This window comes from Amphiprion ocellaris, chromosome 14, assembly GCF_022539595.1.
Source record: "Amphiprion ocellaris isolate individual 3 ecotype Okinawa chromosome 14, ASM2253959v1, whole genome shotgun sequence".
Taxonomy (NCBI): Eukaryota; Metazoa; Chordata; class Actinopteri; family Pomacentridae; genus Amphiprion; species Amphiprion ocellaris.
In genome coordinates, this window is record NC_072779.1 from 34977824 (window position 1) to 34997849 (window position 20026).

At 39.2% G+C, this 20026-nt stretch overlaps 1 protein-coding gene across 8 annotated transcripts in view; it reads left to right on the forward strand.

Annotated features, from left to right (window-relative positions):
• The window catches only part of LOC111585856 (glutamate receptor 1-like), a 94949-nt gene that overhangs the window by 21611 nt on the left and 53312 nt on the right, over nt 1-20026 (forward strand). For 7 of the 8 annotated variants that reach the window (XR_002747881.3, XM_055017280.1, XM_035941601.2 and 4 more), the window contains exon 3: nt 15215-15454. Coding sequence is in view for 7 of the 8 variants with exons in the window: in XM_055017280.1 (XP_054873255.1) it covers nt 15215-15454 (240 nt within the window). In the remaining variant the exon portion in view is untranslated. Of the gene's footprint in view, nt 1-15214; nt 15455-15510; nt 15534-20026 lie in introns of those variants that run through there. The other variant, XM_055017282.1, reaches the window with a different exon arrangement.

Consider the following 20026-nt stretch of genomic DNA (forward strand, 5'->3'; position numbering starts at 1 on the left):
ATAACTCTACAAATAATAATAAAATAATAATACTGTAAATAATGTTAACATCCAGACCACTGTACGGCTTTAAATAACTACAAATAATAATAATAATAATAATAATAATACTGTAGATAATGTTAACATCCAGACCACTGTACGGCTTTAAATAACTCTACAAATAATTATAAAATAATATTGTAAATAATGTTAACATCCAGACCACTCTACGGCTTTAAATAACTCAACAAATAATAATAAAATAATAAGAATAATACTGTAAATAACGTTAACATCCAGACCACTGTACAGCTTTAAATAACTCTACAAATAATAATAAAATAATAATAATAATACTGTAAATAATGTTAACATCCAGACCACTGTACGGCTTTAAATGACTATAAATAATAATAAAATAATAATAATAATAATACTATGCATGCGTACGTTATGCACAGATACCGAGTCACATGACCTAAATATGTAGCGGGTGGCAGGAATCGATGGAACACCTTTCCAGCATTTCAGTTTTTTTGTAGAATTTAAATCAGCCCAACATGTTATTTGAGAGAAGCAACAGATCACAACCACAAATATTTAATCTGTATTTTTTTCTATCAGACGTTCTGAATATCCAAAGTTTATCCTCATATGAATGAACTCTGATGAGAAGTTCCTGTTTTGTTTTCTGATATTTTTATTGATGTTTAATGTGAGATAATAATTCTGCTTTCTGATATTTTTTTTGTTTGTTAAATGTGAGATAATAATCCTGCTTTCTGGTATTTTATTTTGTTAATGTGAGATAATGATCCTGCTTTCTGGTATTTTATTTTGTTAATGTGAGATAATGATCCTGCTTTCTGGTATTTTATTTTGTTAAATGTGAGATAATAATCCTGCTAGCTGGTATTTTATTTTTTTAAATGTGAGATAATAATCCTGCTAGCTGTTATATTATTTTGTTAAATGTGAGATAATAATCCTGCTTTCTGGTATTTTATTTAGTTAAATCTGAGATAATATTCCTGCTTTCTGGTATTTTATTTTGTTAATGTGAGATAATAATCCTGCTTTCTGGTATTTTATTTTGTTAAATGAGATAATAATCCTGCTTTCTGGTATTTTATTTTGTTAAATGTGAGATAATAATCCTGCTTTCTGGTATTTTATTTTGTTAATGTGAGATAATGATCCTGCTTTCTGGTATTTTATTTTGTTAATGTGAGATAATGATCCTGCTTTCTGGTATTTTATTTGGTTAATGTGAGATAATAATCCTTCTTTCTGGTATTTTATTTTGTTACATGTGAGATAATAATCCTGCATTCTGTCTCCACTGCTGACGTCTCATTATTCTGCATCTTCTCCATGTTTTAATATAATATTTAATATCGCTGCTGAGCTCCTGCTTGGTTTTCCGTCTGACTCAGACTTTTCTTTTTCTGCAGCTGCTGCATCTCTTCGCCTCTTTATTTCCTCCTGCTTTATTTATTGTTCATCAGCAGCGCTGCAGGTTTTTCATTACAGAACGTTTTCTTCTGATTTCTGCTCCGTCAGACGCTGCTGCTGATCGACACATTCAGATCCACTGATAATCCAATTATTAAATCCATTAGCATCCACTGTCCTGATAGCTGATTATTAATCCATTAGCATTGGCATCCACTGTCCTGATAACCGATTGATAAATCCATTAGCATTGGCGTCCACTGTCCTGATAACCGATTGATAAATCCATTAGCATTAGTGTCCACTGTCCTGATAACCGATTATTAAATCCATTAGCTTTGGCATCCACTGTCCTGATAGCCGATTATTAATCCATTAGCATTAGTGTCCACTGTCCTGATAACTGATTGATAAATCTATTAGCATTAGCATCCACTGTCCTGATAACCCATTATTAAATCCATTAGCATTAGCATCCACTATCCTGATAGCTGATTATTAATCCATTAGCATTGGCATCCACTGTCCTGATAACCGATTATTAAATCCATTAGCATTAGCGTCCACTGTCCTGATAACTGATTATTAAATCCTTAGCTTTGGCATCCACTGTCCTGATAAGCGATTCATAAATCTATTAGCATTAGCATCCACTGTCTTGATAACTGATTATTAATCCATTAGCATTAGCAATAGCATCCACTGTCCTGATAGTTGATTATTAAATCCATTAGCAGTAAAGGTCTAAATTCTCTTCTTAAATGTGATATTTTTAGTTTTCTTCCTCTTTTATGACAGTAAACTGTAGATCTTTGGGAAACATGGATCAACATTCAGTGTTTCTGGACTGGGCAAAGTCAACGCTAAATTTATTTTAGCTGAATATTGATTGAGATCAATGATCAATAACATCCATCTGTTGTTCCTGTTGTCTTTCTCTTTATTTCCCTCTGAGGTCCAGATCTTAAGGCTTTTTTATTAGTTGTTTTCCAGACTCTGTTTCAGGTTAATCTGTGGCTGCCTGCTAGCTTAGCCACTAGCTGTTAGCATAGGATTAGCCACTGTAGAAGCGGCTAATGTCCTGATTTGTGTTGATGTTTGTACTTCTTCAGTTTCTGTAGGTTGATTTAACAGTGCTAAAGTTAATCTCACTTTAGTACATGCTGTATGGCTACAGATAGCGTTAGCTTCAATGCTAACCTCTCAGTGTTAGCATTAGCTAACCCTAACATAACCCTAACCCTAACCCTAGCTCACTACGGATGTTAGCTAACGTTTAAAAAGTTGGTATTGGGTGGAACTAACGCTGCTAAATGATGTAGGCTAGTTGTTTTGAAAGTGACACCATAGCTTTTTGCTAATGTTAGCTGATTAAATGACTGATTTCAAGGCATTTTTGACTACTTTTGATACATATTGGACAGAATTAGGTCAATTTCTGAGCTTTTTGAGTTATTTTTTGACAATTTTTGAGCCATTTTGGACAAATTTTGATTGATTGAAGCCACGTTTCAAGGCTTTCTGGACATATTGTAAGGTATTTTAGACAATATTTGAGTCATTTTGAACAAATATTGAGACATTTTATGCAGTTTTCGAGTCATTTTGAGTAATTGTGGACAAATTTTAATTGATGTAAGCCAGGTTTCAAGACATTCAGGCCATATTTTGGACAGATTTTAAATCATTTTAGGAACTTTTGAGTCATTTTGGAAAAAATTTGTGATATTTTATGCAGTTTTTTGAGTCATCTTGGACAAATCTGGAGTCATACTGGGAAAATTTTGTCATTTTGGGAATCTTTTGAGTAAATTTGGACAAATTTTGAATCATTTTGGGAAAATTCTGAGTCTTTCTGGACATTCAAGGTTTCAAAATATTCAGTGAATAAAATAAAATAAATGACAAAATAAATGTTATTTTTTTCTTATTCCTATAATTTTCTGTCATACTGACAGAAGACATCTCTGAGTTCTCTCTTTATGATGTTCTGGTTCCTCAGGACTTTAAAATGAACCACAGTGACGAAAAATGAGACAATTAAAAACACTACTTGTGGTTTTGTCTCTGTTCCTTTACTTTGTATCATTTTTGGTCATTTTTTTGTCTCATTTTCTTGTTGTGTCTTTTTTTGGGTTATTTTAGTTGTTTGGAGCGGTTTTGTTTCTTTGTGGTATGTTTGTCATGTTTAGTTTCAATTTTTTTCACTTAAAACTAAACGTTTAAAGAAGTTATTAATCAAAACAAGCAAAGAAATTACATTTTAACTAATTTTGAGTTGCTTTGGACGATCTGTTAGTCATTTTGGATGATTTACTTTGATCATTTTAGACTCATTTCATGTCATGTTGGTGTTCATAGAGGTCTAGATGTTCATAGAGGTCTAGGTGTTCATAGAGGTCTAGATGTTAGTGTTCATAGGGGTCTAGATGTTGGTGTTCATGGGGTCTAGATGTTCATAGAGGTCTAGATGTTAGTGTTTAGAGGGGTCTAGATGTTGGTGTTCATAGGGGTCGAGATGTTGGTGTTCATAGAGGTCTAGATGTTAGTGTTTGTTAATAGGGGTCTAGATGTTGGTGTTCATAGGGGTCTAGATGTTGGTGTTCATAGGGTCTAGATGTTCATAGAGGTCTAGAGGTTCATAGAGGTCTAGATGTTGGTGTTCATAGAGGTCTAAATATTCATAGAGGTCTAGATGGTGGTGTTCAGAGAGGTCCAGATGTTGGTGTTCATAGAGGTCTAGATGTTGGTGTTCATAGGGGTCTAGATGTTCATAGAGGTCTAGATGTTCATAGAGGTCTAGATGTTGGTGTTCATACACAAAAAGAATGATCTCTGATCTGGTTTCTAATCAAATGCTGGGCTCTATAGGGTTAATATGCACAAAATAAATAGGTTCTAAATGGTCTCCTGGTGTTGGCAGCAGAGGTCCTGACCTCCAGATCCGTCCTGTGAATGTTCTGCTGCAGTAATGATGAACATTCAGATGGTGTCTCTGCATCACAACGCTGCATTAATGGCAGCAAACCAGCTGAACTGAGCGGAGGTCGACTGACTGGGAGTGAAATGAGGCAGCATGTAGCCGCGGTCCATCCCCTCCATGACCTCCCGTTAACACCACCCACGGTCCAGGACTCCACCAGGCTCCTTCCACAGGAATGGCTTCATCCATCCGTCAGCAGAGTTGGAGTGAAATGAAACGGGAGGAACAGTCCTCGGAGTGCCGCTGTTATTTTCAGTCCAGGTCATTCCTCGTGTCGTTAAATCGTGACGGCGTGGAGGCAGAATTAAACCAGATGAAGCCTACAGATGTACAAACTCACTGGGGCGGTTTGTTTACTACTTGTTTCTACAAGGACTGACAGACGTTCCTCAGATGTTCTCTTTACGTTACCATCACATATTAAACTAACGCTGTGACTGTCTTTAAAATCAGATCAACCTCTGTAGGGCTGAGGGATTATTCATGGTTAGAATCCTGATTATCACAAGTCTCTGGTTTTACAGCGAAATATTTCATCAAACTTTCACACGGAAACGTACAAAACTTTGCTTCAAAATAAAATTCAATTCAGTTTTATTTATATAGTGCCAATTACAGTCAAATTGTCTCAAGACGCTTTACAGAACCCATATGCCTGAACTTTAAACCTCAGTCTCAAACTGTTTCTGGGTGTTCTTTGCTCAAAACATCTCAGTTATCAATGGATGCTGTAGTTTCCAGATGTTCCCTAAACACCTCACAGTTATCAATGGATGCTGTAGTTTCCAGATGTTCCCTAAACACCTCACAGTTATCAATGGATGCTGTAGTTTCCAGATGTTCCCTGAACGCCTTACAGTCTTCAGTTTTCCGTCGCTCAGATCAAACGGATGGTTTTTCTGTGACTCGTTAAATCCAGACGTTGGTTCAGAGCACCAGCTGGTCCCTGAGGTCTGGACGGAGGACGAGGAGGACGTTAATCAGTTTGTCTTCTGTCTGGCTGCCAGGAGGTCCCTTATCAGGAGGTCACAGAAGGAAGGAACCGTGGTTGTTTGTTGTTTATTATGTTGTTTGTTGTTTATGGTGTTGTTCAAGCAGGAAGCCGGTGAACAGGTGATTGTTGACGTCTCGTCCTTCAGGACTCTTGTAGTTTCTCTGAACTCCTCCGATGTGGAACGAGGAGAAACAAAGACGTTTATCTGCAGAATATAAAGAAAGAGACAGGAAGCCTGAGAGAGAGATTATCTCTAATTAATAATCTGAATCAGATAAACAGCAGCGCTATCAGGTGCTGTTCTCTCTAAACTGAAGCAACAAAGGAGAACATGAAGGAAGCCCTGGAGTAAAGCTGGAGAACAGCCAGCTGGACAGAGTTTAATTTATCAGTCCAGACCTCACAGCTTCCTGTAGGTCCTTTAAATTAGAACCTTCCAGACCGGGGTGGAGAGTTTAGTTAGTGGTTACTTGTGACCCAAAACTAAGTTCTGTAAAATATTTTGAACAGATTTTCAGAATTTTGTGATTCCAGACCTTGAAATTGTCGCATTAGGTTTAATATCTGCAGAAATAAAACCATATTTCTACTAAAATCCAGTCTTTGGTTGACATTTCTCCAACTTTTGAGGCTCTAACACCAGTAGAATGTGATGTGTTAGTTTGTTCCAGTTTTTTGTTATTTTTACTTGAAAGTTGATCAAAATGAGTCCAAATTGGTCCAAAATATGACAAATATTGTGCAAAATGTCTTAAAATCTGCCCAGAATGACTCGAACGTTTCCCTAAATGACTCCAAATTGGTTCAAAGTGTCTGAAACTGGTTCAATATAACACAAATCCTGTCCAAAATGACTCATAATTGTCTAAAATGTCAATAATGGATAATTATTGGTTCTTGAAAATAGCTAGTGGCTGGTCTAGTTTCTCCATAAAGTTCCTGTCAGTGTTTATCTATGGATGGATCCATATTTCTACTAAAATACAGTCTCTGGTTGACATTTCTCCAACTTTTATTTTTCTAACATCAGTAGAATCTGATGGGTTAAAGTTGGACCAGACAAGGTTCCAATTTCACTTATTTAGGTCTGATAAAACGATGAGTCTAATTGGACAGTTCATGAGTTGTTTTGGAGAACTTTAGGTCCTTTTGGAAACGTTTTAAATTGTCAAGGGTCATTGTGGAGTCGTTTACAACAAAATTGGAGTCATTTTGGACGATTTTAATTGTTTTTGACTCATTTCTAGAAATTTTAAACAAACTCTGAGTCATTCTGAACAGATTTTTAGTCATTTTAGTCACATTTCAACTTATTAGTTCATTTAGGACATTTTTACTCATTTTAGACGACTTTCAATCAGTCAGGACACATTTTCAGTCATGTTGAATTTGTTTGGACAGATTTGAGGTTTTCTGCTAGATTAAAGTCTGAATTTTCTGTACGATGCGCAGTCCTGTTGAGTAGAAATTTGAGCCAAAAGTGGGAAAAAAAATCAAACACCACTTCAAAAATCTGTATTTTTACAAGCATTTCTCCAACTGTAGAGGCTCTGACATCAGTAGAAGCTGATGGGTTAAAGTTGGACCAGACAAAGTTCCAGTTTTCAGATATTTAGACTAAATGTTGATGCAGACTCGTTGGTAGGAACCAGAACCTAGTGTTCTAGAGGTCTAGATGTTGGTATTCATAGAGGCTTAGATGTTGGTGTTCTAGAGGTCTAGATGTTGGTGTTCATAGAGGTCTAGCTGTTCATAGAGGTCTAGCTGTTCATAGAGGTCTAGATGTTGGTGTTCATAGAGGTCTAGATGTTGGTGTTCATAGGGGTCTAGATGTTGGTGTTCATAGAGGTCTAGATGTTGGTGTTCATAGGGGTCTAGATGTTGGTGTTCATAGAGGTCTAGATGTTCATAGAGGTCTAGATGTTGGTGTTCATAGGGGTCTAGATGTTGGTGTTCATAGGGGTCTAGATGTTGGTGTTCTAGAGGTCTAGATGATGGTGTTCATAGAGGTCTAGATGTTCAAGAGGTCTAGATGTTCATAGAGGTCTAGGTGTTCATAGAGGTCTAGATGTTCAAGAGGTCTACATGTTCATAGAGGTCTAGGTGTTCATAGAGGTCTAGATGGTCATAGAGGTCTAGGTGTTCATAGAGGTCTAGATGTTCATAAAGGTCTAGGTGTTCATAGAGGTCTAGGTGTTCATAGAGGTCTAGGTGTTCATAGAGGTCTAGGTGTTCATAGAGGTCTAGATGTTCATAGAGGTCTAGGTGTTCATAGAGGTCTAGATGTTCATAGAGGTCTAGGTGTTCATAGAGGTCTAGGTGTTCATAGAGGTCTAGGTGTTCATAGAGGTCTAAATGTTCATAGAGGTCTAGGTGTTCATAGAGGTCTAGGTGTTCATAGAGGTCTAGATGTTCATAGAGGTCTAGATGATCCAGTAATTTCCAGAGTGAATTCTGGGTAAAATCTCTGTGGATGCCTGAAATGTAAATGTAGACATGGAGGCAGCAGAGAAACTGAAACCTGTGTGTCTGTTGTGTGTTTCAGTGTGTCTGTCGTGTGTTTCAGTGTGTGTCTGTTGTGTGTTTCAGTGTGTGTCTGTTGTGTGTTAGAGCTGCGTACTCAGCAGCAGATTATTGCAGTGATGCCTTGGAGGCAGGAGTCGCCTAAATGACTTTACACTCAGTGTGTGTGTGTGTGTGTGTATGTGTGTGTGTAGGTGTGTGTGTCTGTGTGTGTGTGTGTGTGTGTGTGTGTGTGTGTGTCTGTGTGTGTCGCCTCCAGGAAGGCTTCTATTTAATGTATTATTCAGCGTTGCTACTAAACACATTAATTAGAGCCTGAGGTGGAGGCGGCTGCTCGGCTCTGTGGGAGTTTAAATCCTCCAATCAGCTTCTTTTATTCAAACTGAAGCTTCCATCACGGACCTGCTGACTTCCTCTTTGAAGAACCTTTGTTGGACCGTGAGCGGACAGCAGTTTGGGGCTTTTAGTTCAGCATGAGTCACTTATTTTAACATCTAGACCTCTATGAACACCAGCATCTAGACCCCTATAAAGACCTGTCTTCTGAGATATTTTAATAAAATTAACTAAACCACAAACATATTAATTTACATGTTGACTGTGGAAAGCAAACAAAAAAAAAACAAATGGTCTTAACTGTAAACAACATCAATATTCTGTATTTTTATAAATGATTTATTTGACTGTATAACCCGTTTAATCCCAAATTTTTCCCTGCAAAATAAGTACGTGTATTTTACTCCTTAGACCTTCCTAACACATGTATAATTTTTTTCATTTCATGTTGGTTTTGTTTGTGAAAATGTAGATTTTATACTCGGCAACAATTGTTTCCAGTGGGATTAAATGGTATAATATCACAGATTTACTGGATTTAAATCTGATAAAGATCTCCTCGTGTTCCAGATACTTGCGCTTATTTTCACTCTTTTGACTGTATTTGAACGTTCTGTCATTTTTTCTGTATTTTTTGCTGCAATTTTTTAAGTATTTCTTCGTATTTTTCCATTAAAAAGTGAGACGTCAGTGAAACAGTGGCTGAGAATGAGACTGATACCCTGGGTAACATTCAGATAAATGAACGGAGGAGGAGACTCTCTGATCTTCACACTTGAACCGGTCAGACTGGAGGCTGAATCTGGACGTCACTTCAGATCAGACAGAGGAGAGCGGAGATGTCACAGCGGTGGAGGGCTCACAAAATCACCGAAAAAGATCTCGATTAAAAGATGCAAAATCAACACAAAACCATGGAGAAGTTAGTCGAAAAAGACCAAGGAGGAGAAGAACCTCCTCCTGGTCCGGACCAGGAGCAGGTTCTCCTCCGTCCTCCTCCTGGCCTCCAGATGTGGTCTTGGTGGGTCTCAGCTGTGGAGCCGGAGGTCGTGTATAAATAAAGCTCCTTCTAAAGGCCTCCAGACGTCTGAAGGAGGTCGGCTCGGCCTCCATCCTCCTTCAACACATCAGCTGGTGTAGAAGGACGATCACAGGGACCTTTTACATCTCTGACTGTCTTCAGGTTTTATCATCAGAAACTCTGGATGATTAAAAGAGTGTCTGAGAAAATTTAGCTTCACGCATCAAATACTTTCTGAGACAAACATACAGTCAAACCTGAAATTATTCATACCCCTGGAAAATTCTGACTGAACCCTCGTGTCGTCCTGCGGGTCAGATTGACATATTTTAAAGTTTGAAAATGTGGGAAAAAAATACCTTCTGATGTCCACATTTTCAACAGTTTTGGGAAATTTTTCAACATTTTTTTGGTGGAAAAAAATGTGGAAAAAATATGTCTTTATGAACATTCACATAAAAATCAACCAAAATCCAGCGAATTTCACTGGATTTCTGTAGATTTTTTTCTGAATGTTCTTAAAGAAAATATCAGAAGTTTTACTGCTATATATGGAATCACTTTAGATGTTTTTGGGATTTTTTTTTGAAGATTTTTACTCATTTTTAGAAAATATTTACAAGAATTTTGTTGCCAAATTTGAGCTCCAACTCTTTCAGGTTGGAGGGTCTCCTTGCCATCATCCTGATCTTTAGCCTCCCTCCACAGATTCAGGACTCTGACTGGACCACTCCAAAACGTTCGTGTTTTTATAACCGTTTCTTCACAACCTTTTTGGGGGTTTTGGGTTGTTGTTGTGCTGAAATTTCCAGTGGTGCCCAGAGCCAAGTTCCTCTGCAGACTACCTGATGTTGTTGTTGAGAATCTTGATGTATTCATCTTTTTTCATGGTTCCGCTTACTGTGGTTAGGTTCCCTGGTCTTTTAGGTCTCCTGGTCCTTTAGGTCTCCTGTTCCATTAGGTCTCCTGGCCCATTTGGTTTCACCACCGTGTTGGACAGTGGGGATGGTGTTCTTAGGGTTGGAGGCTTCTACTTTTTGACACCAGATGAAGGCTACATCATCGTGGCCAAACACTCAACTTTTGTTCCATTTGCCCATAAAGCAGAAGACCAGAAGTCTTCTGGTTTGTCCAGATGAGCATCAGCAAAGGCTAAGTGATCTTTGTGTTCCTTGTTTGGAGATGTGGCGTCTTCCTTGGTCTGCGTCGTGGAACCCAGCAGTGTGTCCGTTGGACCGTCTGCCTGGAGACGTTGCCACCAGCAGGGTCCAGATTCTCCAGGATGGCCTTAGTGTATCCTTGGATCCTTTTTCACGTCTCTCACTGTCCTCCCAGCCTGCACAGGTGTCCCTTCTGGCTTCCGACCACGTCCTCTGAGATTCTCTATGGTGTCAAGCATCTTGTATTGTAGCCACTGGAACTTGAAAACCTTTAGATACGACCTTAGTGAGTAGTGACAGGTCCTCAGTGAGCTCCTTTGTCTCAACCATGACTGTCCACAAACCGAGATGACGAAAACAGCTGTTCCCAATGAATGAGGGAACCAGGACACTTTAGAACAGCTTGGACTATCTGGAATGGTGTGGAACCTTGGATTCCCCTGTAGACGGTGACAGTTTGCGATGGGTATGAATAATTTCAGGCTTGACTGTATATATATAAATATACATAAATAGATAGACATATATGGACATGTTGTTGTCCAGACTCAGATTTAATGTGAGAATAAACCTGCTGAAGGTGATTTTGTTCTTAAATTGTATCCTAGATATTCTCTGATATGTTGATTTAGAAGTTCCCAGATGTTTAAGGATCTACATTTAATGATGATTCAGGTTTTACCAACACATCCTCAGTCTCTATATTTTACAGCCTTTACAAACCTTCTCACAGCTTTTGTTGTTTTTGTCGTCTGTCTGGCATTTAGTTGTTTTGTGTCTCATTTCTGTCAGTTTGCGTCTCACTTGTGTTTGGTTTTTCTGATGTCTTCTTTCTGTCATCTTTGGACCGTTTTTTGCAGTTTTATGAGTCTCTTTGTGGTCGTTTTATGTCTTTGTGGTTGTGTAAAGCTGTTTATTCTCTCAGTGCTGAAGCTTTACTGTTTTGGTAAACAGGACATAAAGGCGTAGAATCCGTTAATTACTGACAACAAACACACACTAGCGTGGGTTTAATGAGGCTGATTGGTAACGGAGACATATGTTTGCGTGTTTGCCGTCACCTCTCCGCTTTGCTGCACATCTGGACGCCATCCTGAGTCCCAGGGCTGCCAGCATCTGGCGGCTCTGACCTCTGATGGAGGAGCTGCTGTCGTCCCAGCGGGGCGCTGACGCTAACAGACAGATAGCTCGTTAGCATCCGCCTGCAGCACACGGCTATAGTTAGCATGTTAGCACTGATAGCATGGCCCCACAGAGAGCAGCTATTTAGAGGGTTGTAATTAGCATGTTAGCACTGATAGCATGGCCCCACAGGGAGCAGCTATTTAGAGGGTTGTAGTTAGCATGTTAGCGCTGATAGCAAGGCCCCACAGGGAGCAGCTATTTAGAGGGTTGTAGTTAGCATGTTAGTGCTGATAGCATGGTCCCACGGGGAGCAGATATTTAGAGGGTTGTAGTTAGCATATTAGCGCTAATAGCACAGCCCCACAGGGAGCAGATATTTAGAGGGTTGTAGTTAGCATATTAGCGCTGATAGCATGGTCCCACAGAGAGCAGCTATTTAGAGGGTTGTTGTTAGCATGTTAGCACTGGAAAAACGCTTTATCTGAGTTTAGTTTTGAAATGAGACGTTTAGAATCCGTCCGTTTTGATTAAATATCAGAACTTTCAGCTCAGATCTGTTGTTTTCCTGTTAAAGTTTAGAATACTTTTTTTTTTAAACAGTTTTTACAGTTGCTCTCTGATGAATGGACTGATTTTTATTTGTTTTGTTCTTTTCATTTAAAACAGGATCCTGAGGGTTAAATTTATTCGACTGGTTTCATCAGAGTTCAGTAAAGAATTAACATTTTGCCTGATGAGAACATAAAACAAACGTCCAAAGGTTCTGGAGCAGCTGGAGTTCTGGTTTAGTTCTGGTTTGGTTCTGGTTTAGTTCTGGTTTAGTTTTGGTTTGGTTCTGGTTTGGTTCTGGTTTAGTTCTGGTTTGGTTCTAGTTTAGTTCTGGTTTGGTTCTGGTTTGGTTCTGGTTTAGTTCTGGTTTGGTTCTTGAGGTTTTTAGAGAGTTCCTCTCCAACCAGCTGCTGCCAGATGTTACGGTTTATAGAAACCGTGCAGCTGAGTTCTATTGGGTTCTACTGAGTCCTACTGAGTTCTGCTGGGTTCTACTGAGTTCCGCTGGGTTCTACTGGGTTCTGCTGAGTTCTACTGGGTTCTACTGATGAGTTCTACTGGGTTCTACTGGGGTCTACTGGGTTCTGCTGGGTTCTGCTGGGTTCTGTTCTGTTCTACTGACTTCTACTGGGTTTCACTGGGTTCTACTGGGTTCTACTGATGAGATCTACTGGGTTCTACTGAGTTCTACTGAGTTCTGCTGAGTTCTACTGGGTTCTACTGAGTTCTGCTGAGTCCTACTGAGTTCTACTGGGTACTACTGAGTTCTGCTGGGTTCTACTGGGTTCTGCTGAGTTTTGTTGAATTCTACTGGGTTCTACTGAGTTCTACTGGGTTCTACTGATGAGTTCTACTGGGTTCTACTGGGGTCTACTGGGTTCTGCTGGGTTCTGTTCTGTTCTACTGACTTCTACTGGGTTTCACTGGGTTCTACTGGGTTCTACTGATGAGATCTACTGGGTACTACTGAGTTCTACTGAGTTCTGTTGGGTTCTACTGAGTTCTACTGGGTTCTACTGAGTTCTACTGGGTTCTACTGACTCAGCTCCTGGTTCTCCTGTCCTGGTAGAACGTCTGACGGCAGCTGCTGATGTTTATTCGGCCTCCAGCTTTAACCTACTTTTGGTGATTTCTGCCTGAAAAAACAAATTCAATCAGCAGCTCCAGAATAAACAGCCTCCAGCTTCCAGACACAATAAACGTGAAGTAAGTTTCCTCGTCTTCCTGGAACTCACATTAACGGAATCCACTCAGACTGGAACGTTCTCCATATTTAGATGGAAATAGAAGCCGAAGGACGTTAAAACCACATCTCAGGAAAACACCGGTGGAGATTAGAGATGACAAAAACGGGTTTAATTAAAAAAATACAGATACAGAACCATCTAATGAGAACAACTGTAGTTATACATCTAGATACACTATGATCAACTACGATTAACCCTGAAAAACCCAGAGAAATCCGGATGAATCCAGAAAACCCAGAAACACCCAGATAAACCCAGATAAATCCAGATAAACTGTGATTAACCCAGAAAACCCAGATAAATCCAAATAAATCCAAGTAAATCCAGATAAATCCAAATAAATCCAAACAAATACAGATAAATCCAAATAAATACAGATAAATCCAAATAAATCCAGATAAATCCAAGCAAATCCAGATAAATCCAAGTAAATACAGATAAATCCAAACAAATACAGATAAATCCAAGTAAATCCAGATGAATACAAGTAAATCCAGATAAATCCAAACAAATACAGATAAATCCAAATAAATACAGATAAATCCAAATAAGTACAGATCCATCTAGAAAACCCAGATTAATCCAGATAAATCCAAATTAATCCCAATAAATCCAGATAAATCAAAAAAATCAAGATAAATCCAAATAAATTCATATGAACCCAGATAAATCCAGATCAGTCCAGAAAAAAAACAGCAAAATCCAGATAAATCCTAATAAATCCAGATATATTTTATTAAATCCAGATAAATCAGGACAAATAAAAATAAATCCAAATAAATCCAGATACATTTAGATAAATCCAACTAAATTCAAATAAATCCAGATAAATTGAGATAAATCCAAATGAATCCAGATAAATCCAGATTAAAAAAAAAAAACACGAACAAATAAGACGAATAAATTATCATTTTTAAAACTAATGTTTCTTTTGATGCTATTTGCAGTTCTTGCCTGCATTTTTAAGGTAAAAGTGGAAACCAATAAAATAAAATTTGTGCGCCAGTTAATGGCTAATTAATTATTAATTCACCAATTTTTTGCCAAATTTCAGCCCTTTAAATTTTCTTTAACGTGAAGCCAAATGTCTGTAAAATAAAACTATTTTAGCTGATTTAAATACAGTTCTTCAGTTTCATTTAGTGACGTACGTCTGGGAGCAGATTATTTACATTAGAGATTTATTTAACACTGCATAGTGTTAAATAAATAAAATAAATATAGTACACACCCTCAGGTCAGCTAGAAATGTTTACTGGTTAATTCATTATTAATTCACTCATTATTTTCCAGTTTTTAGTCCTTAATATATGTGATTTTTCTTTAAAATGAAGCCAAATGTCTGTAAAAATAACAATATTCAGCTGATGAAAAGATGTTATAATAGTGTTAAATAAAACTAAATAAATATGATATTCAAGTCAGTTTTAAAAAAATTAGTTTAATATTTTTACACTGTATGATATATATGTTTTTAAATTATTTTTTCCATTCTGATGGTGGGCTAATGCACCAAAATTTCACTATTATATTATGTTGTATTATATTTTTGTTTTATTTTGTATTATATTGTGTTATTAATTTTTTTCCTTTATTTTATTTTGTATTATGTTTTATTATTTTATTTTATATTATTTTTTTATTTTTTGTATTATATTATTTTATATTATGTCATATTATTTTATTCTATTTTATATTCTAATAAACTGATCTGGTTTTCAGTCTAATGTTCTGTTTCACTTTTAATTGTAATTATTTTCTCTCCTGTCTTTAGCGTCTCTGAACCTCATTACCAGTGAAACCAGTGCCTAACTGCTCTGTGTTCCTGTGTGTTTCCAGTCTGCTCCCAGTTCTCCAAAGGCGTGTACGCCATCATGGGTCTGTACGACCGGAGGACCGTCAACATGCTGATGTCTTTCTGCGGCTCGCTGCACGTCTGCTTCGTCACTCCGTCCTTCCCCGTCCTCACCAACAACCAGTTCGTCCTGCAGCTCCGTCCTCAGCTGCAGGAGCCTCTGATGGCGCTGCTGGAGCACTTCTACTGGAACCACTTCGTCTACATGTACAGCTCCAATTCAGGTAAAACAAAACCTAAAATAAAGCAAAAATAAACACTTCTGCTGGAGCCGCTTCGTCTACATGTACAGCTCCAATTCAGGTAAAACAAAACCTAAAATAAAGCAAAAATAAACACTTCTGCTGGAGCCGCTTCGTCTACATGTACAGCTCCGATTCAGGTAAAATAAAAACTAAAATAAACCTAAAATAAACACTTCCACTGGAGCCGCTTCGTCTACATGTACAGCTCCGATTCAGGTAAAATAAAACCTAAAATAAACCTAAAATAAACACTTCTACTGGAGCCGCTTCGTCTACATGTACAACTCCGATTGAGGTAAAATAAAACCTAAAATAAACCAGAAAAAAAAACTAAAATAAACCTAAAATAAACACTTCTACTGGAGCCACTTCGTCTACATGGACAGCTCCGACTCAGGTGAAGTAAACCTAGAATAAACCTAAAACTAATCTAAAATGAATCTAAAACTAATCTAAAATGAACACTTCTACTGGAGCCGCTTCATCTACATGTACATCGCTGATTCAGGTAAAAAAATATATCCAGATAAATCAAAAATAAATTCTCCTAAATCCAGATAAGTTCAGATAAATACAAATGGACCATGGAGATCTAGCTCGTCAGCATCAGTTACCATGGACATCTAACTCCTCAGCATCAGTTACCATGGAGATCTAGCTCCACAGCATCAGTTACCATGGAGATCTAGCACCACAGCATCAGTTACCATGGAGATCTAGCTCCCCAGCATCAGTTACCATGGAGATCTAGCTCCCCCGCATCAGTTACCATGGTACCAGGTAACCTAACCTTCTCCGTAGGTCAGACCTCTGGTTTCCTCCATCAGTCCAGATGTTTGTATTCCTTCATTCAACACAAAGACATGAAAACTCACCCATAATACTCCTCCTGTCCTGTTGCCATGGATACGGAGCCTCTGAGTCTTTGTTCCTCCTCCTCCTCTTCCTCCTCTTCCTCCTCCTCCTCTTCCTCCTCCTCCTTCTTCCTCCTCCTCCTCCTCCTCTTCCTCCTCCTCTTCTTCCTCCTCCTCCTCTTCCTCCTCCTCCTCTTCCTTCTCCTCCTCCTCCTCTTCTTCCTCCTCCTCTTCCTCCTCCTCCTCCTCCTCCTCCTCTTCTTCCTCCTCCTCCTCTTCCTCCTCCTCCTCTTCCTCCTTCTCCAGAGGTCTCAGAAAGCTTTTCCATGTTCCCCAGCCTGTTCTGATGTGTTCTCCTCTGGGTTCTTCTGAGGTTCCTCTGAGGTTCCTCTGGTCTCCTGCAGTGTTTAGAACCGGACGGAGTGATGCTCGGTGGACTGTCCTCTGATTTAAACCCAGAACCGAGGACAGATGGACGGACGGTAACCGTGGAGACGAGAGCTCGCCTCGCATGAGCTGACAGCGTGGCTAACTGAGCTGAGCTAATGTCTGCTAATGCACCGCTGCAAAACACAACTGCACACACAAACACGCTTATTCACACGCTCACGCACCGACGCACACGCTAAGAACACGCAGAGTTTCTGGGGTGAACGAGAACTTTAGCAGCTCGGGTCCACGTTCTGTTCTCTGATGTTCCTGAGGTTTTAATTCTCCGGTGATTTTTATGGACGGCCGTTTTCTGAAAATAAACAAGATGAGCTGACTGAAAGCTAACAGAATGTTGTTGGTTCTAAGTTGGTTCTAAGGTTGGTTTTAAGTCGGTCTAATGTTGGTTCTAAGTTGGTTCTAATGTTGGTTCTCTGTGGGTCCAGATGTTTTGTGACCTCAGTTTTAATTAAATCTCATCTTTCAGCTCAGACCTGGTTCATAGATCAGTTAGTTGGAGGATTCTTCTTGTCCTAAACTTTCTGGCTTCATCACAGGTTCAGATTTTGGACGTTTTCTTACAGACAACATTCCTTCTCAAGCTGCAGGTGTTTCAGATTTAAATGTGGACCACTGAGAGGGGTCATGTTCTCTACCTGGAACTCTTCTGGAGGCGTCTCGTTCTGACAGAATGGACTCTAAAAAGCTCTTTAATTCCTGTTCTTTATGTTCTTCATGATCTCCGTCCTGTTGCTGTTGGAGCTTTTTCCAGGGCAGCAGATCGACTTTAGATCTGTAGATGTTTTAGCTTCAGACGTGACGTTGGAGCCTCCATGGAGTCGTTTTTAGTCCTGATTCTCCTGATGTTGGAGCCTCCATGGAGTCGTCTTTAGTCCTGGTTCTCCTGATGTTGGAGCCTCCATGGAGTCGTCTTTGGTCCTGATTCTCCTGACGTTGGAGCTTCCATGGAGTCATCTTTGGTCCTGATTCTCCTGACGTTGGAGCTTCCATGGAGTCATCTTTGGTCCTGATTCTCCTAATGTTGGAGTCTCCATGGAGTCCTGTTTGGTCCTGGTTCTTCAGATGTTGGCGCCTCCATGGAGTCGTGTTTGGTCTTGGTTCTTCAGATGTTGGAGCCTCCATGGAGTCGTCTTTCGTCCTGGTTCTCCTGATGTTAGAGCCTCCATGGAGTCGTGTTTGGTCCTGGTTCTCCTGATGTTAGAGCCTCCATGGAGTCGTGTTTGGTCCTGGTTCTTCTGATGTTGGAGCCTCCATGGAGTCGTCTTTAGTCCTGATTCTCCTGATGTTGGAGCCTCCATGGAGTCGTCTTTAGTCCTGGTTCTTCTGATGTTGGAGCCTCCATGGAGTCATGTTTAGTCCTTGTTCTGGCCACAGTGAGAGTAAATCTCTGTATTCCTGTAGATCCAGTCTGATGGAGGTTAGAAGTGAGGAGGCGTCGCTCTGCAGCTCTAATGTCTTTGAAGTCTCTCTTCAGTCTCGGCTCTTTGAAGTGTCTGACTTCATTTTGCTGACTTCATTTTGCTGACTTCATTTTGCTGACTCGTCTTCAGATGAATTTGCAGGTGATGAGGTCAGCATCTCCGCTCTGAGATAATGAAGCATCACACAGACGTCTTTCAACATTTATTTCCTCCTCAGTCAGCCAACGCTGTGAAAACTAGGAGCATAAAGACACACAAACATTTCAGAAACACACAAAGTTTCACAAAAAGTGTCTCTAATTAGACAGATTCCAAAAGGAAGTCTTTGAAGCTGGTTTTCTGTGGTTAGACGGGTCCAATATTTTAGCTTACCGTCCATACGAAGCACTTTCACAAATATGAAACAAGTAAAACTTAAAGATCACATTGACCATGTTTACTTCAGACTAGCAGAATAGTTCTGTTTTTATTCCACATGGTTTCCTCTGCAGCTGGACTGCATTACCCACAATCCCACAGGTGTGACCCAGAACTGAACGGTGGTCGTGTGACGTGTTTCATTCTCCATCAGATGAACTTTGTGTCAAACAGCGTTAGATTTTAAACCAAACATCAGGTTTCAAAGTTATCTTTCTGATCATCCTATTTATTGAGCTTTTAATTAGTTTTAATGACCGAAGTCACACATTTATTAAATAACCACAAAAATAATAACTAACCTGAAACTAAAGGTCTCAAAACGACTGTCTGGTGGACAGTTATCAATGAGGCTAACTGTTTCCTGTCTGTCAGATTGGAAAGTAAAACTGGAAAAAATTGTTTTATTTTTGAAAGCTTTCTGCAGAGATACTTCCTGTTCTGTGGGACTCCTGGTTTCCCTGAATGTGTTTTATATTTGTGCAGTGTCTTAGAATCTGCCCAGAATGAGTCAAAATTATTTCTTAAATGACTCAAAACTGATTCAAAATTATTCAAAATGGTCTAAAATGTCAATAATTAACAATAGTCTGCCATTAAAAATTCAACCCAGGCTGGTCTAGTGTCTCCATAAAGTTCCTGTCACTGTTTATCTATGGATGGATCCATGTTTCTACTAAAATACAGTCTCTGGTCCACATTTCTCCAACTTTCATTTCTCTAACATCAGTAGAATCTGATGGGTTAACTGATCCTGGTATCATTTCTAGCTGAGCTGAGCTCTGCAATAAACAGAGTTTACAATAAACTTTTCTCTCCTGGCCTTTATTAAACTACGGAACTCCACCTTCCCACAAAGACCTGAAGATCCAGGAGAAGGTCTGTATGTTCAGTTAAACTGTGTTCACTCCAAACCCTCATCTCTGATCTTTATTTTCTCTCTCCCTAATGACTAGAAAACATCCCATAATAATGAGATCTCTCAGTTCCTCTGCAGGACAGAAAGCAGCAGCAGGATTGGGTTTTTTTGTCTCAGTGAAATGAGTTCTGGAGCAGAGCTGTAATTTATCTTCTGATTCTGAGTTCAGTTCCAGCTGAGGAACATGTTGGTCTGGATCCAGTAGAGATGCAGATAAACGTTCTGACAGAGCACAGTTAGTGTTTCCCTAGGGGACAGCATGTTAGTACTGCTAGCATCACACCATGCTAGCACCGTTAGCATCACATCATTAACATCACACCATGCTAGCACCATTAGCATCACACCATTAGCATCTCATCGTTGGCATCAGATGCCAGATGTTTGGTGGCTGGTCGCAGTAGAACTGAAATACAGGACGTCCTCCACTTACATCAGAGTTCCGTTCTTACAGATCTACGTGAGTCGATTGTCACCATAAGTTTGAACT